At 47.2% G+C, this 25627-nt stretch overlaps 2 protein-coding genes across 8 annotated transcripts in view; both read right to left on the reverse strand.

Annotated features, from left to right (window-relative positions):
* HERC3 (HECT and RLD domain containing E3 ubiquitin protein ligase 3) overlaps positions 1–20787 on the reverse strand; it is a 54230-nt gene extending 33443 nt beyond the window's left edge. For 3 of the 6 annotated variants that reach the window (XR_013224936.1, XR_013224935.1, XM_077300905.1), the window contains exons 1-3: positions 16465–16630; positions 13166–13246; positions 3932–4197 (exon numbers count right to left, since the gene is read on the reverse strand). Coding sequence is in view for 4 of the 6 variants with exons in the window: in XM_077300905.1 (XP_077157020.1) it covers positions 3932–4160 (229 nt within the window). In the remaining 2 variants the exon portion in view is untranslated. Of the gene's footprint in view, positions 1–3931; positions 4198–13165; positions 13250–16464; positions 16632–20653 lie in introns of those variants that run through there. The other 3 variants (XM_077300906.1, XM_077300907.1, XM_077300908.1) reach the window with 3 other exon arrangements.
* A 1040-nt stretch (positions 20788–21827) lies between these two features.
* LOC143819355 (putative E3 ubiquitin-protein ligase HERC3) overlaps positions 21828–25627 on the reverse strand; it is a 34031-nt gene continuing 30231 nt past the window's right edge. For both annotated transcript variants that reach the window (XM_077300913.1, XM_077300914.1), the window contains 3 exons: positions 24758–24941; positions 23677–23776; positions 21828–23206 (listed from right to left, as the gene is read on the reverse strand). In XM_077300913.1, coding sequence (XP_077157028.1) covers positions 22992–23206; positions 23677–23776; positions 24758–24941 — 499 coding nt within the window. In that variant the 3' untranslated portion in view covers positions 21828–22991. The remainder of the gene's footprint in view (positions 23207–23676; positions 23777–24757; positions 24942–25627) is intronic.

Below are 25627 nucleotides of genomic sequence, written 5' to 3' on the forward strand. Positions count from 1 at the left end.
GCCTTGGGTTTTTTTACCTTTGATAAATATTAGTACCTAGTTTTGACCTTTTTAGGTTCTTGACTTTGATTTGTGTCAGGATAGTTTGTCCTTTTTGTTTTTCACACCCGTATCTCCAGAAGTAAGTGAATTTCCCTTGTGCTTCTTAGAATCATAGAATCATAGAGTTGGAAGGGGCCATACAGGCCATCTAGTCCAACCCCCTGCTCAACGCAGGATCAGCCCAAAGCATCCTAAAGCATCCAAGAAAAGTGTGTATCCAACCTTTGCTTGAAGACTGCCAGTGAGGAGGAGCTCACCAGCTCCTTAGGCAGCCTATTCCACTGCTGAACTACTCTGACTGAAAATTTGTTTCCTGATATCTAGCCTATATCGTTCTTCACGCGCTTTGTCTTAAATAAACAGGGGCACACACAGAAATGAAAATTCGTGAAGTTCCTTGGGAGGGGACGCTGGTGTTCGTGCCTCTTGACTTGGCTGCCATCCAGAAGATTGCTTTGTAGTCCAGGGCACAGTTTCGATGCCGAGGGTGGGAATGAGCAGAGAGAAATCCTAAAGTACACAAAACTGTCACCACCCATAGTTTCCAAAGTGAACCATCAAGCACCACTCTTATATGCATGCTATCCATGCTTCCAAGTCTCAACAACAAGACAATGGCATGCCCCGGAGGGGCTACCAGAGGCTGATGGTGCAAATGATGGCCTGGTGGTAAAGAAAATAATTGCAAGCTTCCGACTGAGCATACAGTTATGAGGGATTAGCTATAATTCTACATCCTGGTCTGTCCTGGCTCAAGTCTTTGGTTCTTAACAGGCAGAGAAAATGGCCTGTTTCTCTCTGGAATGTAGTTTTTGCAAGCTCTCTCATAAAACCAAAGTTTATGTTACAGCTGAGATAGTCCTTATCTCAAGGCTACAGAAATGGAAAAAGAGTGTGTCACTACTGCTTATGTAAACAAATGGGGGGGGGAGTGGAGAAGCATGCGAACAGCTTTTTGGACCTGTCAGCAGTTCCGGGAAGGTGGTATAATGACTGTAGGGTGTTCCCGGAAGGTGGAGTGGGGAGGTAGAGACCCCCGGCTATTGGCTCATCCTGCAAGGGCATCATCTTTCCCAGCCTCCAAGAACAGAGTATTTAACACTATGTTATCCTATTGCTCTCTGCACAGATTCGGAGACTCCCCTGTGTCTATATTTCTTCTGCAGAAAAAATATTAAAAAGGTTTTTCTCTCAGTGTGATTAACTGTGGCTGGGCAAAAGAACCCTAATTAGGCCGTTTGGCTATCACAAACAACAATGCCCTACTGCCACCACCCCTATGAAGGACTGATTAATTACTCAGTGTTTCAAGCTCTTCTTCAGTGTGTGTTGATTTTGATTGCCTCCTTTCAAGGGCATTAGGGCCACGGAGTGCAATCCCATGCAGATTTCAGTAGCCTCACCCTACAGCAACTCTGCATAGGACTTGACCATTAAGTCTCCTACTAAAATGAATGAAGCAAAATGAACACTGAACGTCTAAGACAGGGGCAGTCAAACTGCGGCCCTCCAGATTTCCATGGACTACAATTCCCATGAGCCCCTGCCAGCATTGCAGAAAGGGTAGAGCAGAAGCCTTCCAGGGAAGTCCAAACTCTACCGTGGCAGCTGCTGGAGAGCTCGCCTCCCCTCAGGGTCTCTCAAGATGATGGTGAGCCCCCCCCTTCTGAATTTTGTCCCCCGAGTCTCTGGTGGCCCTGAGTAGGCAGGTGAAGATATCCTTATGGCCTCATCGACTGTACTACAAGAGATATGATGGGATATATCATTTATTAAGACAGGGGTAGTCAAACTGCGGCCCTCCAGATGTCCATGGACTACAATTCCCATGAGCCCCTGCCAGCCTTCGCTGGCAGGAACTCATGGGAATTGTAGTCCATGGACATCTGGAGGGCCGCAGTTTGACTACCCCTTTATTAAGACTTTTTCAGCCAACAACACTGTGTGTGTGGGGGGGGGGGACTGAATTGTTACAGACAAAACATTGTTGACATTTTATTTAACAGAGGGTTGTTAACATATTTATGTTTTCAGTTGTACAAGCAGGTAGGCCGGTAAAGCTGCTTGTGATCTTGTAATTTGGGTGGGATTATATGCAAAGACTGTGAAGGGCTGCCAATCTACATCTCTGGTTTTCCCCGCAACTTCCTAAGCAAAGTTTTTTCTTATCCTATCCCCTCCCCCAAACAGAATAACCACCACAAAAATCTCATATGCACAGAAACAGAATGAGAAAATCTCTCAAGATCCACAAGCATCAACAATCATTATGGGGTGGGGAGAATAAACTGAACCAAACTGAGCTTGATGCTAACCTGAGAAAAATGCTCAAAATACGACTAATCAGCTTCGTTTAAGGAGCCAAGGTGGACACTGGGTTCCTGAAGCTTTCACATTTCTGCTTCACTATGTAGGCCTGGATCCTGGGGGATCCATTCTGCTAACGATGGCATTTTTCCTCCGGCCCAGGGAGTCTTCTGCTGACGGAAGAAGATGCCATTAGCAGAAGGTTCCTCGTGCCAGAGGAAAAGGCAGCTGTGAGCAGACCAGAACCCTGGGGCTCTGCTCAAATTACCTCCTGTGTCACCTTGGAAGGAAAAAGGGAAAGGAAGGAAGAAACAATCAGATTTCCATTTTGCCAAAAAATACAGAATTGTTGCACAGCTACCTGCCTGCTGACAATCTACACAACAACATTCTATCAGATGGCAAAGAGCAGGAGTGGACCTGAGTAGGCATGCCACAAACCTTTGCCTCCACGGATCACTGACTTGTAAGCATGGAGACTATGCATGCAGTTAGTTGTTTCCCCTCGTTTGAATCTCTGCCAGGCATACATCAGGGGAGGAAGAAGGGAAAGGAGCATGCAAGCTGGAGAACTTCTGAGGACTGTTCTTTTCACAAATTGCAATTTAATGAATTTTGAGTCCGGTAGCACCTTTAAGACCAACAAAGTTTTATTCAAGCTTTCAAGCCAGTTTGGTGTAGTGGTTAGGAGTGCGGACTTCTAATCTGGCATGCCAGGTTCGATTCTGCGCTCCCCCACATGCAGCCAGCTGGGTGACCTTGGGCTCGCCACGGCACTGATAAAACTGACCGAGCAGGAATATCAGGGCTCTCTCAGCCTCACCCACCCCACAGGGTGTCTGTTATGGAGGGAGGAATGGGAAGGCGACTGTAAGCCGCTTTGAGCCTCCTTCAGTTAGGGAAAAGCGGCATATAAGAACCAACTCTTCTTCTTCTTCTTTGGACATGATGTTGTGGAAATTGCAATTTGTTTGGCTTGTCTACATGCAGCCAGTCTAAGCATATGGAACAATCCTAATTTCAAGTTTCAAAGCAAGTTTCTCAGTATTAAAAACAAGATAATCCTGAAAATAGATCTGCTTCAACAGAGATTCCCATATCAGGAAGAAGAAGCTGCTGAGTAAAGAAATTCCACTAGCCAGTTGACCACTCAGGATAAAAACTCACAACCTCCTGCCTTAGACCAGCCTTTCTCAACTTTTTTACCATTGGGAACGCGCAGAAAGATTATTCTGGCTACGAGAAACCCCAGGAGTGGCACAACTGTGCAGAATATGCTTGGGAAGCAAAGCCTTGTACATGCCCACCTGGGGCCCCTCCTCTTCCCACCCCCTTCAATTCCAATATTGGCCATTTTGGGAGGGGAGGGCAGGATGAGATGACCACATATGGTCATATCACCCAATATATGTTCAAAAAATTTTTTTTAATTTTTTTTTTAATTCTCATTCAGGAAATCCTCCCAGGGCCATCAAGAAACCCCAGGGTTTCACAAAATTCTGGTTGAGAAAGGCTGCCTTAGATGCTGCTAACTCTGCACTTTCTGTCACCCGCAGCTTCCCAAGACTAAGAGCAGACTTACCTGGCTTGTTGCCCTCCCTCTCGTGGCCTAGTTGCCCTTTGGAGTTTAAGCCACATGTGTAGACCTGCCCATCCTCCAGCAGGAAAACAGAATGGTTTCCACCACACGCTACTTCTTTGACATTCTTTTCATGAATGAATCCGCAGCTCTGAGGCTCAGCGATTATCGCCTGGAGTCTGTTGCCTGCCCCAGGAAGTCCAAAAGACCAATATCCCCAACATAACATCATGCTCTTCTTTTAGCGAGTCATCTAGCTGGATTGTTTCCTGAGGGAAAAAGAAAGGGCGAAATTTATCAATGAATAAGGCACCAGCTGTAGTTAACTGGACACGATGCCACCAAGCAAAGTTACTGCCTGTCGAATTATATCCACACTCAAGAGGGGACAAGAAGTAGTTTTCCTCCTAATCACCGTTTATGCACTGGGAACTTCACTGCCCCAGCTCCTGTGCAGGAGCACAAATCGGGGGCAGTTGAGGGGCAGGGGGCCAAATGCTCCCCCATGTAGGTACAGGAAGAGGTGGGGCAACCTGCCACGACTAAAACTCCAGTCTGCAGCCCGGCATGAAACCTCCAGTGCGTAAACGGTCAACGTGGGGAAAAATCCCTGAGGACTGGGATAGATTAGTCTTCAGAGATTTAAGAGATACATACCAACATTTTGAAAAGGGCCAAAAGCTACTGCACAAACACAAGCTGGAAGATTTATTCTAAATGCCAAGGAAGCTGAATCAAATCTGGATGATACAGCAACAGTGAACAATCCACCTTCAGTCCCTTTAAGGCCTTGGGCTCTAAGGCAGTGGTCCCCAACCTTTATTAGGCTGGGGACCGGCAGGGCATTGGGCCGCGCCCGCAGGGACCGCGCAGGCCACGCCCACGCTTCCGGCCGCGCCCGCGGATCGGGCCGCGCCCGGCCGCGCCCGCGGACCGCACCCGCGGATCGGGCCGCGCCCGGCCACGCCCGCGGATCGGGCCGCGCCCGGCCGCGCCCGCGGACCGCACCCGCGGATCGGGCCGCGCCCGGCCGCGCCCGCGGATCGAGCCGCGCCCGGCCGCGCCCGCGGGCCGCACCCGTGGATCGGGCCGCACCCTCGGGCCGCGCGGGCGCGGCCCGGCCCTGATTCCCTCTCCCCGCCCTCCCGCAGTAAGTAGCTTCCCGGGCTGCAAGCTTGCGGCCTGGGAAGTTTTTTACTGCGGGGGGGGGAGGGGCGGGGAGAGGGAGCCGCGGCCCGGCGCCATGGCCTTTGCGGCCCGGTGCCGGGCCGCGGCCCGCAGGTTGGGGACCACTGCTCTAAGGGACCGCCTCTCCCAATATGCCCCCAGACAAACTCTAAGATCTACAAATGTGAATGGTCCCTAGCCCTAAAGAAGTGCGCCTGGCCTCAACCAGCGCCGGGGCCTTTTCAACGCTGGCCCCAGTCTGGTCAAATATGTTAGAGACAAATAATTATCAAAGTTTCGCAGGGTCTACAAAACGGTACTATTCCACCAGGCATACAGATGAGGGCAAGACGCACAGACAAAATGTTTGAGACCCCCCGGGACACCCCTATGCCACCCAGATATACTGAGATGAAGCACTGGAATAGAGTTTTTAACCATTATTCATTATAATAGGTTTTATATTCTGATTTTGACACTACTGTGGAAATATGTGTTTCCACATATCGTGGATATGTTTCCACATATCCACATATCTTGGATTGGATTCAAAGAGGAGCAATTAATAAATCAAATAATTGTGGCAGAAGAAGTTAACTGGTAAAGTTGCGGTTAATATTTTAATTAAGAAAAATCATTATCACCAAATGTCACAGTTACTGTTATTATTGTCGTAATCCTGCAGTTGTTATTGACCAATGTTTTTACCTGAGTTATGATTTCCAAGTTTCCTGTAAACCGCCCTGAGCCCCGAGGGGAGGGAGGTATATAAATATATAATAAAAGTCAAATCAATACATAATAATGTGATCTGGGCATGGCCATCCATGTGTTCTGATAACCCTTTGGTTTAATTATTGCAACAACTCTCTGTGAAGTTGTGTTTCAAGAGAGAAAAGCTCCAGTTCGTTTGGTAATAGCGACGGATTATCTTGGCATGTGTGCGCCAACTCCAGACTGTACAATGAGGCCACAGCGGTGCCATATGAATATTACATATTATTCATCCACACTAAAATACATAATCAGCCCTATGGTACCACAAACCTTGGGTTATTTTTGCCTCTGCCGTACAGATCCTGGAATTAAGCACCAGGCTAATGAGGCAGGTAGGAGTACTGGACAGTATGATCCAGAAGCTCCTTTCTAGGTGTGCCACGAACTCCCACTGCCTTTGCTACAGGCTGGACACCCACGTGGCAGAGAGGGCGCTTCTTCCATATCGGTGCCACTGGACTGACTGCCTATGCCCTTCTGCATCCAAGCCGGAGTACTGGTTGTTACTTTTAACACCCTAAATGGCCTGAGTTTATGTATGCCTTTCCCATCCAGATATCCCCATGTGCCTCTTTTACAGACCAGCCACCCTAAAGATGCCCATCAAGTACAAACTTGTTTCCCTTTCTCCAGCTCACAAAAAGCCCTCTTCGCTCCAAAGGTGCCTGAAATACATAGTCCTGCTTTAAGTAGATAGCCGTGTTGGTCTGAAGTAGCAGAATGAATTTTGAGTCCAGTGGGACCTTTACGGCCAACAAAGTTTTGTTCAGGTTGTAAGCTTCGATGTGCACAGCATACTTGGTCAGACAGTGCCCACCGATCTTGACAGTTTTATTTCCTCTGCAATGTTTCCTTCACCCAGCGTTGAACCTAAACAAAAAACACCTTATAAACTTAGTTTGTTATTCCTGTATAACCTGTGAATCTGGTAAATATCTTCATTATGCTGTGTTCTCATCCACAACTGAGTTTCTCGTAATATATATGTGGTCTGGCAATTTCCATTTAATTATCTGACAAAGTGTTCAGCGCACACAAAAGTGAAGGAGAAGGAGAAGGAGGAGGAGTTGGTTTTTATATGCCGCTTTTCTCTATCCGAAGGAAAGTGTCTTACAATTCTCTTCCCTTTCCTCTCCCCACAACAGATACCCTGTGAGGTTAGGGTGAACTTGAATACAATTTTGCTGGTCTTAAAGGTGCTACTGGACTCAAAATATAGTCCTGTATCATTGTTCATGCTGCCTTCTTTCAAGAACATCCAAATGGTTACTGCTGCCTCAGACCAATTGTCCAGAGTCCTGAATGTCTGAGGAGGACATGAAGCCTAGCTGATTTTTGACCCCTACAGCAGCTCTTCCAAAGGATGGTGTCAGAAAATGGAAGTGCCACTGAGCCATCTGAATTAACAGTCAAATTTTTTAGCTTTCAGTGGTTGTCATCATTCCATGTATCACAGCAGGATTCGGAAAGCCAAGCAATACTCTGGAGAAAGCAGCAAATCCACATCTTAACAGACAACAAAACCCACCATCTTTCTGCTTTAGCCTACGTACTTAGGCAGCACAGAGAGGAAATTGCTTTGTCAACCGGCAAAGAGCCCTGCTAAAGAAACAAACAAACAAACCAGCCTCGGTCAACCAGCTTTCCTTAACGAAAATTAATCCCACGTTCTGTTTTCTCCCAGGGTCAGTTGGCCTGACAGTGCGTTATTAAAATGTCAGCGGAGATCAGATTTTGTAGACATCCTCCAAGAAATGGAAACTGCCTTCAGAGCTCTAGCCCAGCACAGAACTACACTTCCTTCAGGGTGGAAGGGGGTGAAGTCATAACAGTACAATTAATTTGGGTTAACAGTCCAGACATGCTCTCGGAGGCAGCATTAATGAAGCTTCTGGCACCAAGATTCTTCCTCAGAAGGGCACACAGCAGTGCTGAGAGCATCATAGAGGGTCCGTGAAATCCAAGTTCAAGACTCTGTTTGCCATGAAGCTCATGGGGGGGGAGGGGGGCATCAGGCCTATCTTTCCCTCTTTTGCTGTCTGCTAAAGACAAAAGAGGAGTGATCCCCGGATGCTATCCCGAACAATCCTCCCTGGAGAGGATGGGAGGGATAAAAAATCAGTAACAGGGTCCTCTGCTTCCGGTCAGGCCTTTGGAATTATGTTATCTCAAGCAGGGAAAGAGTAAATGAGATATACATGACAATAAAACTTGGCAATCTTATTGTACAACAAGGCTGGCCGTCTGACAGTGCTCTTCTCCCGTTCAAACGACATGCGTAAGTGCGTCAATTCGTGACCGACTTATGGTGACCCCCAAAAGGGGCTTTCAAGGCAAGTGAGAGGCAGAAGAGGTTGTCTGATAGCTTTCTGTGCAGGATCTTATTTGGTGGTCTCCCATCCACGTACCAACCCTGCTTACAGTCTGGGATCTGAAGAGATCACGTTATACCAGGCTGCCTTATGAACCGCTGTTCAGAATATTAACTGCTTGAAGGGTATTCACCTTTAATTAAGCACCTTGAGAAGATGCCAGTTGTCTCCAGACATTGCGTCAAGGAGACAGATGTTGATCCAGCAACAAGCCCAATTTGTTGCAGTGCTCTCACATGGATCTCACGCCTCGACTCTCCTTTCACCCACACAAAATGCCAGATGGCTTTGGTTGCTACGCAAATGCATGCATGTGAATTAACAGGAGTTTGTTTTCCTCCTGGTCAAACTAGGTTTCTAAGCCTAAATTGAATCCAGGCTTAGAATCCTGGGTTGGGGGCGGAAGCTGCAGTTAACCCATATGGCCCAGACAGGTAGGGACAGGTATCCAAAGTTAGTTTCTAACTGAGATTCTCCACATAAGTGAGAGGGGTGCAAGCGCAACACAAATCTGGGTTCATGCACATACCAGCTTAATGTCTGATGGAGCTTAAACAGTTCCGCAGGGACCAATGGAACCCTAAGCAGGACAGCCCCCTTCTCAAGCCCCCCCCCCCCCAAGTCTATGGGCTGTGAAGGGTACAGCACAATACAGTTTGGTTCAGTTGCATTAAACTACGGTTTGTTTCAACTGGGGTTAGTTTGTGAATCCAGGATTCTGCTCGCAGGCAACCTGCTTTCTCTGTACCCTGAAAGGAAGTCTTTTCTAAACAAGCCAGAAGGAAACCCTCCTATAAACATTTTAGCTGAGACATACTCTGGTTTATTTTATTTATTTTGCCGTCAAATTGCAGCCAACTTACAATGACCCTGTAAGGTTTTCAAAGCAAAAGATATTCAGAAGTGGTTCACCTATGGGTGGTGACCCTGGACCTCCTTGGTGGTCTCCCATCTAAATACTAACCAGGGTTGACCCCGTTTAGCTTTCAAAATCTGACACATGGCCAAGATGCTCCAGAATGAACATGCAGAACTTGCACCACCCTTGAGAAGTGGGGAAGAGTATTGGTATTTACCGTTCTTTACCACCCACAGAAACCAGGGCCTACTCTGCACACGTTGGATAATGCACTTTCAATGCACTTTAGAAGTAGATTACCCTGTTCCGCACAGGAAAATCCAGCTGCAAAAGCACTTTGAAAGGGCAGTATCCAATTTGTGCTGAATGGGTCCAGGTCAAGTAAGAGTAGTCTTTGACCCCAGCGCACAGTTCCAAGGGCTCTCGCTAAACAAGGTTCTCCTCACAGGGCCAGACCTGACCAACAGTTTGCTCGGACCAACAGTTTGCTCAGGAAAGAAGCTGTAGTCATCATGGCCAACATCAAGCAGATGTTCTACTCCTTCCTGGTCAGAGAAGATCATTGCAATTACTTACGCTTCTTGTGGTTCAGTGATGACCAGCACAACCGATGTATTATAGAACATCGAATGAGAGTTTACGTCTTTGGTAATGGACCCTCACCTGCCATAGCCAACTATGGATTGCACAACACAGCGCATCAGGATGCAGGCAAATATGGAGAAGACGCCCATGTTGGGTTCATTATGGGAAACGCCAAGCTCGCCCCACAACAATCAAGCTAGCCTGGCTATCCAGGTCAGAGTACTATGGTTAATAAAGCAAAACCAGGGCCAACCCTGCTTAGTGTCTGAGATCTGATAAAATCAGGCTCGCCTGGGTAATCCAGGTCAGGGCTTAGACAATGTAGTCATAGTTAAATTAAACTGTGGTTTTGTGCTATGTGCGAACTAAGCCTTCAACAATCAAAAGCATTCCATTTTCTATCTCTTGTCCAAGAGATAATGAAGGCAACAATTCTCTTATTGATGGGCTCTACAAATTATCTACTATTTTCTATAATTTTAGCTATTTCTACCATTTTTCACCTTTTTGGATTGCCGTGCCAAAAGGGAAGGTGCTTTCGGACTGTCTCGTCCGTTCCCGACCAAGATTTTAGTTGAGGCTACATCATAAGATCACTTCATAGGCTATTTCTTACACAGTCTGAATTATTTAGACTGCCTGAGCAAATGTAGATGGGATCACGCTGAATTAACGACATGTATCACTTTCCCAACTGGATCAAGGACTTCTTCGAGAACGTATTTGCGACGCCCACCAGATTTGGCAAAAAGTCTCCTCTGGAGCATTTATATTGATCATTTTTTACAAATCGATAGCTTATAAAACAAGGAACAAGCACTTGATGACAGTTCTCTCTCCGGTTTATATAGGGAGAATGCTGCTAAAAATATGAAACCTAGTTGATTCTAGAATGTCAGCTCTTGCCATCTTTTCCCATCAAAATGTAAATTATCACCTGACACTGTCAGTGTTTCAGCATCTGGCAGTGTGCCTTTTCAATTTAAGGTTTCATAAAATGACGGAGAGAACATCTTCTGGAACAGTGGTCCCCAACCTTTCCGATGCTGGGGACCGGCAGGGCATCGTGCCGCGCCCCCGCGGACCGCGCCCGTGCGGGCCATGCCTGCGGATCGGGCCGCGCCTGCGGGCCGCGCCCACGCCGCACCCGCGGATCTGGCCGCGCCCGTGGGCCGCGCCCGCGAGCCGCGCCCTCGGATCGGACCGCGCCCGCGGGCCGCGCCCGCGGATCGGGCCGAGCGGGCGTGGCCCGCACAGGCGCGGCCCGGCCCTGATTCCCTCTCCCCGCCTCCCGCAGTAAGAAGCTTCCCGGGCCGCAAGCTTGCGGCCTGGGAAGTTTTTTACTGCGGGGGCGGGGCGGGGCGAGGGAGCCGCGGCCCGGTGCCATGGCCTTTGCGGCCCGGCACCGGGCCGCGGCCCGCAGGTTGGGGACCACTGTTCTGGAAGATACTGACTATGTTCATATTTATGCCATTAAAGGTAATCTGTATGTATATCAACATCAACTTTGTGCACTTATCATGAACGAGCCATAATTTGTTTGTGGTATGAATGGGCCAGGGAGTTCTCGGGCTCTCAAGCCTCTTCCCTCCTTCCTTTGTGGGTTGCAAAAGAATGAAGACTCCCTGATTTAAGAAACTGTGACAGCCAACTCGACAAATCAAACACATTATGGTTAGGGTCTTGCTTCCAAACCAGAATTTCTAAGGCACTATGTAATCCTGGCTAAGGATCTTGGTTTGCAACCATAAAACAAAATGCAGCTTGTTAAACCACCCGGTCAAAAGGTCACAACTAACTGTGGCTAGGCCAGGCCTTGACAAAATGTCTTCCATTTTACAACAGTCCCCCTCCCCACAATTTAGGAGCAGACTTACATTTCAGCCTTCAGGGTTTTGCATTTTAGCAAGCAGGAACCCACAAGGACTTGGCAGAGGCATCTCATTTCCCTCTCCCCGCTATTTCCTTCTTCCCTTGCCGGAAAGACCACTGAGCCCGTCCCCTTTTCCTGCTTCCTTCTCTGCTTCCCACTCACCTGCCAACTCCCATCCCATCTGCCCCATCTGTCTAAGAAAACTGTGGGTCAGTTGTGTGGTCCTGGCTGCTGGGCCAGGGCCCCTTGTATGGTGGGGAACCCTCAAGGACATGTGGGGGAACCCTCAAGGACAAGTGAACCCTCACTTTCCCCTGTATCCCCAGCCCCGTGCTAGTTCCTCTTTCCTTCCTCCGGGCAACCCGATATCCTCTTCCCTTCTCTCCTTCTCATCCATTCAACTCCCTGTCTTATCTGCCTCCGATCTTCAGCTACATATATTATTTATTACTTTATTTATATGCTGCCTTTCTTCACAGTGTCTGTTCAAAATACTAGGCACCACAACGGAATTTCTGGACGCCACAATACTGAGATTTGTTGAACCCTGGGCTAAACTGAAGACTGAAGTACAAACTTGGGGATTTCTGTCTCTTTTTCACAAACCACAATATGTTGGTGACATTCTGAATACCGCTGTTGAAATAATTACATGGAGGGGCAGGGATCACATTACCCACTTTTTCCTGAATTAGATTCATAGTCCTATATTGGCCTTCAGTAATTAAACCTCTGAATCTTGTTAAACCATCTAGTTATCTAGTTAGAAAAAGTTGTACTAATTGAAAAACTGCCACTATACATAAATTATTGAAGCAGAGAAAGAAATGGCTATCCATTTTTTTCATACCAAGTACTGTGAAACTATTTTTGCCTTAACGGGTTCCTGAAACAAGGAAGAAAAAACAACAAAGATGGCCTTCCCTTCAAATCATGGACTCTTAGATCTGTAAGGGTCATCTAGTCCAACCCCTGCAGAATGCAGGACATTCACAAGTGCCCACCCATAGTGACTCCAATTCCATGCTCAGACGACGCCCCTAACAGCTTCTCTTGGCTAAATCATTGCCTTGTACCTCCATCATTTCTAAAAAGCATTTATCTACACACTGATGCTACAGCGACAGAACAGTTCGGTGCATGGAACGAATCAATAAACCAGTTGAAAAGGCCGATGATCAACCAACCAAAATGTCTTCAAATCAGGTTGATGGACCTTGTTTATTTATTTAAAGCAGGGGTAGTCAAACTGCGGCCCTCCAGATGTCCATGGACTACAATTCCCAAGAGCCCCCTGCCAGCAAATGCTGGCAGGGGGCTCCTGGGAATTGTAGTCCATGGACACCTGGAGGGCCGCAGTTTGACTACCCCTGATTTAAAGCTATGCTCAACTAAAAATACTTTGCCAGAGGGCTTCTAAAGCAGAGCTAAAACCAGTCCTGTCTGCCACCGCAGTTTATCATCAGTAACACGCAAGTAGCTGCACAGAACACTGAAAAGAACACCATGTTGCCTGAAGGATGTACAAGCTTGGAACAGAACGGATGCGCCTACCAAAGGACGATGAGAAGGATCTTGCAAGAATTTCAGATATATATGCTTACCGCATCTGTGAGGCTCCTTTCATAACATCAGGGATGCAGACCCAGCAAGATCTAGTCCTTTAGCAGAAGGCAGCTCCCGATCTGATGGGAAAGGAAGAGACAAGTGACCTTTAAACTGAGACACCAGGTAGGTGGATCCAAAACAGCAGGACCATCATGGGGCTACAACATATACAGTACATAATAATTCAAACAAAGCAGGTGAAAGAAAACAAGGCAACCTATCTCAGCAAGCCAAAGAGAAAAACCGTGGCACTGCAAACAAAGCTCGTTTCAGCTACTGTTTAGTTACCTCCCTGCTGCCAAAATCAAAACAAATGGGCGACAACTCTTATGTACATTCCCTCTGCTGTAAATCCCGCTGGGATTTTCAAACATACACGGTTAGGCTTGGGCTTCCAGCATTCCCCCTCTGCATGATTATATAATCACGAAATTGTTCTCCTTTTTTTCCATGACAACTTTATGTTTTATAAATCGAGAGTGTGAAGTACATGGATCATGTGCTATACACAATGCATGCAAACACTGTTCCAGTTAATGCTACGGCGTGCGCATCAAGAAATTAACAATGATTCTTTCTGAGAATTCGACTTTATCCTTTGCGAGTCTGTTCCTCCCTTTGCAATAAGCATTCATGCACAAGCAATGTGCAATGATGGGGAAAGAGAAGTTAATAGAGGTGGGGTTTTTATTATCTGAAATGTCATTCTAATATCCAGAATTACACCACAGTCTGATGGTTCTCAGCTGCAGTGGGGCCATGGCTCCATGGTGGAGCATGTAATTGGTACACAGAAGGGTTCCAGGATCTCAGTCTATGAACCTCAGGCAGCGAACAATTATTTTCTCCCCTGGAAGCTTGCTGGGTGACACTGGCCCAGCCTCACACTCTCAGCCTGATCTACCTCACAGGGTTGTTGTGAGGATGACACGAAGGAGCAAAGAGCAACACCAGTGCTTTGGTGGGGTATAAAGGGTCTAAATAGTGCATAATACAAATGCAGAAATCAATTCCCCACTTGAAACAGCCTTATAGCCAAAACTTCAATGGTACAGAAACAACAGAAGGAGGAGAGGAAGGAAAGTTCAAGCATAGGGGAGGGAAGGAAGGTCAAACATAGGCAAGTTCAAGCAAAATAAAGTCTTGTGGACAGTGTGGCGTAGTGGGTGGAGCACTGGACTAGAATCTCAAGACCTGAGTTCAAATCCCATTTCTTTCAATGTGGTGGCAATGGTCCAATCTCTCTCTCAAACTAACCCACCTCACAGGGTTGTTATGAGGACAAACTGAGGACACACTACTCTGAGCAGCTTGGAACAAAAATGAGATTAACTCTACAACACAGAAAGAAAATTCACCCTATGGAATAAGACCCCTTAAAAGTAGGGCTTTAGCTGGAGGAAAGATGTGGGATTGGGCAGCACCTTCTCCAGATGGGGGAGAAGGGATTACAAGGGCCAGCAATTCCACAGTGACGTCCAGGAGTCTAAATAAAGTGCTCCCGATTTCCTTGAAAGGAAGATGACCTCCTATGTCCACACGTTTATGATTGCACGTTTATTTCCTCTGGAGGAGGAAATACAGCGTGCAAAAAAAAAGGAATATGGAGAGCTAAGGGCAAGCGCTGCAGGATCTTCCAAAAGCCTCGGAGGAGACTGGCAGAGCCCAACTCCCGCCCGGGTCAGAGATGGGGGCCGGCGCGCGCATGCACACGCCAGCCACAGCACGTGCACCCCCAGGCGCGGGGGCGCGCGCGCTCCAAAGACAGCTCACTCCCGCCCCCCTCCCGCTCCGGCCCCAGCAAGCGGCACGTGCGGAGAGGAGCACGTGGCCCCGGCCGCTGGTTTTTCGTCCCTTTTCTTGCAAAGGCCAGCTGGGAGGGCGCGGGTCGCTTTCGACGGGCAGCCCCGGGGAGGAAGGGAGGTGTCAAAAGGCAGCCCCCCCCCCAAAAAAAACCCCATGGTTGCAAGATCTCTAGGGCAGGGGTAGTCAACCTGTGGTCCTCCAGATGTCCATGGACTACAATTCCCATGAGCCCCTGCCAGCGTTTGCTGGCAGGGGCACATGGGAATTGTAGTCCATGGACATCTGGAGGACCACAGGCTGACTACCCCTGCCCTAGTTCTTTTTTAAAAGTAGAAACCCTGTCCAGGTGGTGTCTTTTGACCGCGTTTTCCTATCTTCCATTTGGCACCTCCGGGGCGAGGTTGGAGGAATGGGGGACCCTCCGCCACAAGGCTCTGCCGAAAGCGATGCTGGTGGAAACTGGGGAGGGGCACATCTCTGCTCGCCAGCTGGGGAGGGGAGGGGGTTGCCGGCATCGCTGCCTTCTGCACCTATCTGTGCACACAGGGTTGCCAGCTCTGGGGTGGGAATCACCTGGAGACTTTGGGGGGTGCCGCCGGGAGAGGCGTCAGCGGAGTATGCCTCTCCCCCCCCTCCAAAGCAGCCATTTTCTCCAGGGGAACGGAGCTCTGCCACCTGGAGGGGAGCTATCATTGCAGCGGGTCCCCAGGCCCCACCTGCAGGCTGGCATCCCTAGGTGCGCAGCCCAGAAACGAGCCGACGCCCGTCGGGCGTGCCCATCAGGAGGAGGCCGCCGGTCGGAGAGGTGTGCGCCGGACCCCGCTTGCAAAGCCTGTCCCGAAAGGGTCCTCGCAGCCCCCGCGAAGTCCTGGAAGACCCGCGATCCCAGCTCACCAGGCAAGAAAGCCGGCGCTGAGGCCCGAGAGGCCGAGGTGGCCCGGAGCGAGCACCAGACCAGGCAGCCCGCGGACACGCACCGCCTCCGACCCACCTCTGCCCGGCCTCGCCCGGCAGGCAGGCAAGCAACGACCCCCGGGCGGCCGGCCCTTGGCTCTCCCGCTCCCCAGCCGGAGGCAGCCTGACTGTAGGCGAATGCAAGTCTGCTTCCGCAGCAGCACCCCAAAACACAAGCTCCCCTCCCTGCATGCAAGCCAAGGGAGAAACGCTCCAGACCCCCTTCCTCTGCTCAATGCAAACGGGGCCCCTAGTCTCGCCCCCCACCCCTCCTCCGGTAGCAGCATCTGCAAGGCGGCCGATCCCTAAGGGCGGAGAAGGTTGCTAAAGAAGGTGCCCGAGTTTGCTTCTGACTGTCACGTCAAGGCTGCAGCGCGGGACAGTCCGGCCAGAGCGCGACCGCCGCAGAACCCCGTCAGGGCTTACTCCCGAGTAAGCACGCAGGGGATCTGGCATGCACAGAGCTTCGGCGCCGGAACAGCAAAACATCTCCCCGTTCCCTTCTCCGGCCAAAGGGAGCCGCAGAAATGCTCACCTGCCCCGGTTGCTGCTCCCCGCGGCGTGTGCCTGGATTTCCAGATGTGGCTGCACCTCTGGCCCGGGCTCCAGCTGCCAGCCGCACAATAACAAGGAAGTTTTGCTTTCCGGCGAGGCAGTGAACCCTGCCTCCGTGATTGACGGGCACTCCCTTCCAATGGCGAGGCTTTTCCAGCGGCGTTAATCGCCGCCTTCCAGAGGGGGTGGGGCTACTCGCCAGCTTGTAGGAGGGAGGCCAGGGGCGGAGCTTAACTACAGGCGTGCCAAAGAGGTAGATCAAGATCGCGGGTGGCCTATACATGTGGGTTCAGAAGTGTGCAAGTCCTGGTGGTGGAGGAAGCAACCCAGGAAGGCTTTCAGGTCAGGAGATGTTCAGAGGTGGCTTGCCATTGCTGCCTCTGTGGAACAGTTCAGGGCTGGCCCTGCTTAACTTCGGAGATATGGCCATCCAGGGCAGGATAGGTGCAAGCTTTAGGATTACACAGCAATCTTGACCTGGACAAAATTACAGTGTTTGCTGTAAGGATGTCAGCCTCCAGGTGGGACCCTGGGGATCCCCTGGAATTACAGTTCCTCTGGAGAAGATGTCTGTTGCGAAGGTGGACTGTAAAGCATTATACCCCATTGAAGTATTTCTCCAAACCCTACAGTTGGTGGACTTCACCTCCAAAGTCCCCAGGTTTTCTCCAACATGGAGCTGACAACCCTAGTTTGCTTGCATGTTATGTTGCACCTCTTGGGTGCCTTTCCAGGTCAAAAATAGCTCTTCCTTTCAAAAGGGGCAATATATATTTGAAGCAATTTACATGCGCCCGGGCACACATACTCAAATGTAAATTGCCCAGTCTGTCAGTATAATTACTGTGCCTACTTGCTTCCATATTTTATATTATTATATGCATGTATGTATGTATGTATGTGTGTGAATGTGTGTGTAGTATATATATATATTTAGTTAGTTAGTTAAGCATATAGAATAATATAAAATAAAGAACCAGACAGATTGAGCAGTCCCCCTAAATACTAATTTTTCAATCTACTCAGTTGCAGTGGGGAGAGTACAAAGAGCTCCATCACATCTCCCTGGAAAGCATGGCTCTCACATTCCTGTGTGCCAGATAATCATAGGACCTCCTAACTACAGTAACGGAAACCGGAAACCGCTACCAAGTTGGTGATGAGTACATTGGTGTATAAGTGGGTAATGGACACATTTATGCTTTTATGAGCTGTTTGTAGCAGGTTCTAACAATTCATTTTCTTAGTGTGAAATGCCATTAGCACTAAATCATCAAGCAGGCTTCAACCCAGCTTAGAGTTTTGGAATCAAAGCCAGGAACAGAATCTGAATTCTTAGTAATCATGGAATGAGAATGCCTACTTCTGTTTTTCTGTAATCAGGACACAAGACAAACTAATGTGTTTGTTTACAATAAAATCAATTGAAAGACTCCTCAGGTTTTCTTTGCTCAGCTCTCATGGATTGAAAATTTAAAAATCAAAGAAAAGGTGTCTGATTTGTGTAGAAAACTCTAGCCTGATTCTCAGCATAGGGAACTGTAAAGACATTTCTTAGTATAATATGGTCCCACCTAATCCACACAGAAGAATTGGTTTACCCAAGTATCGAGTTTACCAGTACTTTGTTTTCCCTACAAAGACCCCATTTGTGTTGGCAAAGTTCAGAACTTTCTCAAAGCCGTTTAAGAAGAAAAGAGATGCAGGCTTTTCAGTTTCTTGCAAAAAAGCAGTTCTCACATGAACAGGGATTAAGAGAAGAAGGTGAGTTTTTATGGCCTATAAAGTTTCCACAGGTTTTATCTCCTTTGTGCCAGCTGCAGACTAGAAGGGAATAATCTTAACCTGTAAATAGACCCATAATCATTTAATCTCTCATGAGTTACTAGTTAAATCCCAGAAATAAACATCTTACTGGATACTCATAGTGTATGCAGATACTCAGCTGTTCCATTGCTCAAGTAAATGCCTCTCTTAGCGCTGGGGTTGCCAGCTCCAAGTTAAGAAAAACCTGGAGACTTTGGGGGCGGAGCCTGCAGAGGGCAGGGTTTGAGGAGGGAAGGGCCTTCAATGGGGTATAATGCTATACAGACCATCTTCTAAGTGGTCATTTTCTCCAAGGGAACTGATCTCTCTTGCCTGGAGATGTGCTGTAATTCTGAGGGATCCCCAGGTCCCACCTGGAGGCTGGCATCCCTACTTGGTGCTAGCATTTGAGAACCAGAAAGAAGAAAGGCCAAGAATCTGCTGCAACCTATCTGGCACACACCTGGTGAAGTCAAGAAACAAAATTTTAAGGTATGTAAGGCAAGGAAGGTGGGATTCTAGAATAACCAGGGTACGAAGGGAGTGGCAGGAAATTATTCTGATGGGATTAACGGGCTCCTTGGAGGTGCCGTCCAGAAAGGGAGACAATTGAAGTAGGATGCTGTCTTGACCTGGACGGCCCTTGTCTCAGCAGAGCTTAGAAGTTAAGCAGGGTTGGTCCTAGATAGGATGAGAGGCCACCAAGGAAGTCCTAGAGTTGCTATACAGTAGCAGGCAGTGGCAAACTGTATCTGTTTGTCTCGTGCCTTATAAACCCCACCCCACCCCATGCTGCTGGAATATAATTTCCAAGTTTTCTGCATCTTGCAAAAGCTGCTGGCTGAATAATCATTTCTCTTTATAATGCATGTACTTATTTCTGGTGGCTGTGGACGCTTTATTCAAGATCAGAGTGGTGTAGTGGTTAGAAGGCTGGCCTAGGATCTGGGAGACCCAGGTTCAAAAACCCATGTGTGCCAGGGAAGCTGGCTGGGTGATGGTGGACCAGTCCCATGCCTTCTGCCTAACCTACCTCACAGGGTTGTTGTGTGAAAAAAATGCCAGCTGGAGGGAAAGGCATAAAGTAAATAAAAAATAAAGATCCATACTTTTAACATTTCCTTTCTCCTGCATTATGGAATCAATGTGGTCTAGTAGATTGCACAGTATTGGCATGATCGGGATATAAATTCAAGTTTCTATATGATTATTCCAGAGTAAGAATGTTTTTGTCTAAAACGTTGGCAATTATGTTTAAAGAATAATTTCATCAGGAAGAGAAACAACTTTGTAAGCAAGAGAGGAGACAGAGTGTCCTAATTGTCTGACTAATGTTCTGGAGGGGGAAACAGACAGGAAGTGTGCTCAAAGGAGCAGGAAGTCCCCAATTGAGCCAACCAGGAGGAGATTATTTGAAAATATCAGGAAGTTCCTAATTTAAATAACTACTTATCTTCCCCGATGTTCCCTAGGATATTCTTCATATGCTCTTGAATCATGCACACTATATATTTTGCATATTCCAAAACTGTGACTATGGAACACCACTTAGCTGCAATTAATTATGTAGTACCTGAGTTGTGCGTGTAAAGGGCAACCCGTTTGTAAGTTTAATAAACTATGATGGGCAAGACAGTCTTTCTTTTAAAACCAGGGCATAGTCGACAGATCTATTTCATTTTTTTACCACCGCCACCAACTCCCTGTATAGGAACTACAAATTTGCCAGAAGGAAGGTGTGCATTTCTGATGAGAGATTCCACCCTGGCCTACTATCTCAAGTGGTGCTCCTGTGAACACCTATGAACCCTTTTAATACATTATGCCCTACTGGGAGTGGCCAAACTGTGGCTCTCTAGATGTCTACCAGCCTCTACCAGCACTGAGAGCCAGTTTGGTGTAGTGGTTAGGAGTGCGGACTTCTAATCTGGCATGCCAGGTTCGATTCTGCGCTCCCCCACATGCAGCCAGCTGGGTGACCTTGGGCTCGCCACGGCACTGATAAAACTGTTCTGAGTGAGAAGTGGTATCAGGGCTCTCTCAGCCTCACCTACCCCACAGGGTGTCTGTTGTGGGGAGAGGAATGGGAAGGCGACTGTAAACCGCTCTGAGACTCCTTCGGGTAGGGAAAAGCGGCATGTAAGAACCAACTCTTCTTCTTCTTCTTCTTCTACATGGGAATTGTGGTCCATGGACATCTGGAGAGTCCATGGACATCTGGAGAGCCACAGTTTGGCCACCCCTGCTCTACACCTGTTTTCTGATTAATAAACATTTTTTCCCCTGGGGGGAGGGGAATTAACATGAGGATAAACTCTCCTACAATGTCTCTCTTTTTTAAAAAACCCTGCACTGACCAGTACCTGAACACAAGAGATTTCATCATTCCACCACCACATCCTGGCAATCTTCCTGATGACATGGAGCTTTCTGAATGGGGTGGTTTTACATATTGGGGCTCTTCAGCCCCCTTGTCCCCAGCCAGTGCTTTATTGCCACCCCAGCAAGCTACTAAGGAAATGACCTCACAAGAGCTTTCCTTTAGTAATGACTTCATGACCTCACAAATAGACCTGCACATTTCATCTAGTGTTACTGTGCTCATCCACACACTTGCTGCTTCAAAGGGCTGGGAAGCCTGGAGCCGCCATCATCAATGGCCATTAATTTTTGGCTCCTTGGCAGAAATAAGCTGTTCTAGATCAGGGGTCCCCAACCTGAGGCCTGTGGGCTGTAATGGGCCCCTGACCTCTTTCTGTGTGGCCCTTGAGTTGGACATCAATGGCTAACAGAAAACAGCCTGAAATATCACACTGACTGGGTAAGAATGTGTAGCTAAATAAATGGATTCCACAGTAAAATATGGTTCCAAAATGGATTGCATTAAAGTTAACGTTTCTTCATTTACCTTTGAATGTTTACTTTTGATCTAAATAATTGTTACATTTGGTTTAAGATGTGGTCCTCTTTAGGCAATGGGCACCCTAATGCGGTCCCCATGTGCCAAAAGGTTGGGGACCCCTGTGCTAGATCTTTCAGACACTTGGGTCTGAATGCTGCTGAGGTCAGCGGATATTAGGTGAGCAGAACCAACATTGGATGGAGAGACCCAAGGACGGCAGAGGGAAGGGAGCAAGTTCAGTACCGTGACATGGCCTAGTGATGTCTTTTCATAATTATAATAGAAACATGATGGCTGTACCACAAGGAGAGTTGCCAACTGTTAGTGGGAAGAAAAAAGTGGGTTCAATCCAAAAAGATTTCCCATGGTAAAAAGGAGGGAGGGTCCGCTTTGACCACCCAAAAGGTGATGCTAGGAATCATGTGACCTGTTTTTTACCTGACATCTTCCAATGATTAATTCATTCATTTAGAAAATACAGGTTGCCTTTCCAGAGTACACTGTGAAGAAATGGAATTTGTGTATGAGACTGCACCAAACCATCTTCTTCTTCTAAGGCCTGTTCTGCCTTTTATTAGTGCTCTGCCTCTTTACCAATAAAGGTAGATTTAAAAAATCCAAGATAGGTTAACAACTTGAGTTAACGCACATTTACTCATTTTTATTCATTTACATATTACCTAGAAAGCTCAGTTTTGGTTGTACAATCTTTTAAGGCAGAAAAACAACACAGGTGTCATCTCCCCACAGCAGAACAAAACTGAAAACAGGTAAATGGTTTTTCAAAGGATGTGAGACACCGATTCCTGCTCCAGCAGCCATATAAGCAATCCTGCCGGCATTAGACAAATACATCATAAGAGGGGAGGGGAAAGGTCAGCCAAAAGCCTGGGTGGTGGCAGGAAGTGCCATCATCTTGGAGTGGACCAATGGTAAGAGACATTCAGAGGTGGTTTGCCATTGCCTTCCTTTGAGTAGTGGCCCTGGACTTCCCTGGTGGTCTCCCATCCAAATACTAACCCAATAGCTTGAGGTAAAATAAGGTATAGCTACCCCGGGCCATCCAGGTGCCTGCAGGACTATCTTGCTGTGCTTTTGCAGAAGACCCAAAATAAGACGACGGACAGCTTACTCTACAGGTGTGGCCAAACTATGGCTCTCCAGATTCCCATGGCATGGCAGGGGCTCATGGGAACTGTAGTCCATGGACCTCTGGACAGCCATAGTTTGGCTACCCCTGCTCTGGAGAGACAGTTTGGTGTACCAACTCTTCTTCTATAAGGATATTCCGCACAGAAAGCCAACTTGCTGTAGTGGCTACAGTGTCTGACTCTGCTGTGGGAGTTCAGTGTGTCTCACCCTAACCTACCTAAGACTAGGGAAGAGTGATGTGGTAAGCTGCTTGGGGAGAGAAGCAGAATGCAGCTCTCCAAGTAAATGAGGTTACTGAGAAGGCCCTAAGCAGAGTCTCTCCTCTACCAAAGATTCTTGAAGAAGATCCTCTGGGCGGATCTTCATTCTAAAGCTGTGTGTGATATTTATTAGTTACACATATATCCCATGTTTTCACCACTAAGATGGTGTATGTACGGTTCCCAGGAAATCTCCCTTACAGGCACTGTCAGAAAGCATGTCAAATCATGCCATAACCCAATACCGAGAGTCAGAAGCCTCCTTTTTGCAAATCCCTTGGTAGGTTTGTTCTCATCAGTAAACAAAGAACAAAACGGTTAGATGGAAGGGAACATCAACTAGGCCCTGATCAACTGATTCCAAACAATGTTCGTCGCATCCAGCTTTCATGCCAGACCAAACTTTTCATAGTGTTCTAGCACAAACAGGAACATTTCTTGGAGAACGTCTTGGCTGCTGTATCTTGGAAGGCTCAAGCTATGAAGACAGGTGGAGGCCTCAGGATACCACAGGTCTGGATTTTCTTTTCCGGCGTCTTCAATAGTGAACACAAAACTTTCCATCCCTTGACTTGGAACGCGGTTTGTTCCTGTAAGAAAAGCTGAGGAGACAATACACATTAAGCAAGGCCAAGCCAGTAAATATCTTAGGAAAAATTAAGTTAAAAGGACACATTGGAGGAAGAAATGTAGGCCTCCTTGTGCACAGAGCAGAGAAACACATCTGCAACCAGGTAACAGATATGCACTAGGACGCATAAGCCAATCACAGCATTGTATGTTGAAATTAATACTTATGCTCTGCTTCAATTCTTTTAAATTGGTTCCAGACTTCTAAAATCCTACTGCATTAGTTACAGAAAGTCCCATTTTGTTGTACCGATGCACTGCATGTCATCTGCCTTGACTCGAACACAAACAAGTAATTAATTGATTATCCTCTCTTTTTTGGCTATCCGATGAGATGCTTTGAATTTTCTCTGTATTGTTATGATTTCAGTGATGTAATCTTACAATTTAAATTAAAATAATGTTTTAAAGTAAATAAATAACAAAACAAATGTATCGTTACCGAGAAAATCCATCTTCTTTTCTTCCGGAAGGCCGTGAAACACAACCCAGAAATTCCTGATCGTTTCATCGGACTTTTCATAACCATTGTACTTTGCATTCTGCCAGAGAATAAAAACAGTCCAGCAGTTTAGCATTAGTAGTTAAGCATTTAGTAGTTTTTTTCCATGTAAACCAGCGGTTCTCAACCTATCTGATGTTGCAACCCCCTTTGGAGGAACTCACAACTACCTGCCTACCTTCAGTGACCCCAATTTCATGCCCAAGTGATTCCCCCATACATACACACACAACTAAAATCTCCAGAACTCAGCCTGGCCTGGAGGAAATTCACCTCTCATCCCGTAGTGGCATGCAAGGAAGGGCCACAAGAGACAAAAACTGGCACATCCCTTCCTACCCACTGTACTCACTATGTTCATAAAATTGGCATTTCTGTGAGTTGGCTATCTAGCCTCTGCTTTAAAATTTCCAAAGAAGGAGAACCCACCACCACCCACGGAGGAATCACTCTAACAGGAACTTCTTCCAGATGTTGAGCCAAAAATTCTTTTGAATTTTGGAGTAAGAGTCAAAATGGTAAGGGCTGCGATACAGATGCTGCGCTGCACTATTGTATAGAGCAGGGGTGTCAAACATGTGACCTGCGGGCCGTAACCAGCCCATTCGGGGTTCTTATCCAGACTGTGAGCAATGGATTACCTTGATGACAGAGTCTGTGCATTATGTCCCTGTGTATTTTCCCAGTGCTCATGGGTAATGAGCACTGGAAGTGGGAGAATGGTCATCAGTGAGATACTGTAAGGAAATACTGTAAGTGTTAAGGTTTTAAGCATGTTTGTATTTTGAATAAAAAAATATTAACTGGGTTTGCTTGTGTCCTTTACATAGTTTATATCTCCAGTACCTAGCATTGCATTTTGTGGCATACATGGTCCAGCCCAACAAAGTAACATTTATGTCAAATCTGGTCCTTGGAACAAATGAATTTGCCACCTCTGCCACACAGAGTCTATTTCACTGACTGCTTCTGGTTAATTCAGCCACGGCTAGATCCATGTTCTGTTTATGTCCATCATTACCTCTTCTAGTCTTTCCCAATTGTATTCTGTACGACCGAGCAGAACCACCCGGAGCTCAGCAGGGAAGAACATATTCCAGTGTTTAGTCGGGGAGCCTCTGACAAACCCACGCATGAAATCATTAAACTGCTCCTTGATGGAATCGTTGAAGACGTAATTCACATAGGCATCGACATATTCTGTTCTGTAAATATATTGAAGATATACTGAAGAGATGTTTCATTTACTGGCCACTTACTAGATTATTTTTGTCTTTTTCCCCACCGAAAAGTGTGCATATCAAAACAACAGCCTGGATACCACAAATCTGAGCCACTAATGACGGCCCCTTCATCTGGTATAAGGCACCCTTTGAAACAAGGCGTCACCGTTAGCAGGAAAGATCTGTGCATCAAGCCCAATAAGCACCTCCAATCACACGCCGGTTTATGAAAGAGCAGCTCATGCTTGAGAATTTCTCCTTTTAAATCAGTTGTGAGGGGAGGATGCAAATAAAAGACAGGCAATTCTTCCCAGCTTCCAGGCCACTTGGTAACCAACTACTTTAGCATAGCAACGAAGGCACTAAAGCAATGAACCAGGAAGTCCCTGGCTTGTCACTTTTACCACTAGGTCACTCTAGGCCTCTGAGCTTCAACTCCTGCCCAAGACGGACATTTTTTTATTTTATTTTATTAGATTTTTATACCACCCTTCCATACGGCTCAGGGCGGTTTACATATAACGTCACGGGGGGGGGGGATACATGGAACAATCTAACATATAACATAGTCAAAAATAACATCAACATTAATCCAACGGTAGTTCTGAATCTTAATCAACAACATGGTAACAGTGACCTTCAGCCAGAAAGTTGGGAAGTGAAACAAA

This window comes from Paroedura picta, chromosome 10 (genome assembly GCF_049243985.1).
Source record: "Paroedura picta isolate Pp20150507F chromosome 10, Ppicta_v3.0, whole genome shotgun sequence".
NCBI lineage: Eukaryota > Metazoa > Chordata > Lepidosauria > Squamata > Gekkonidae > Paroedura > Paroedura picta.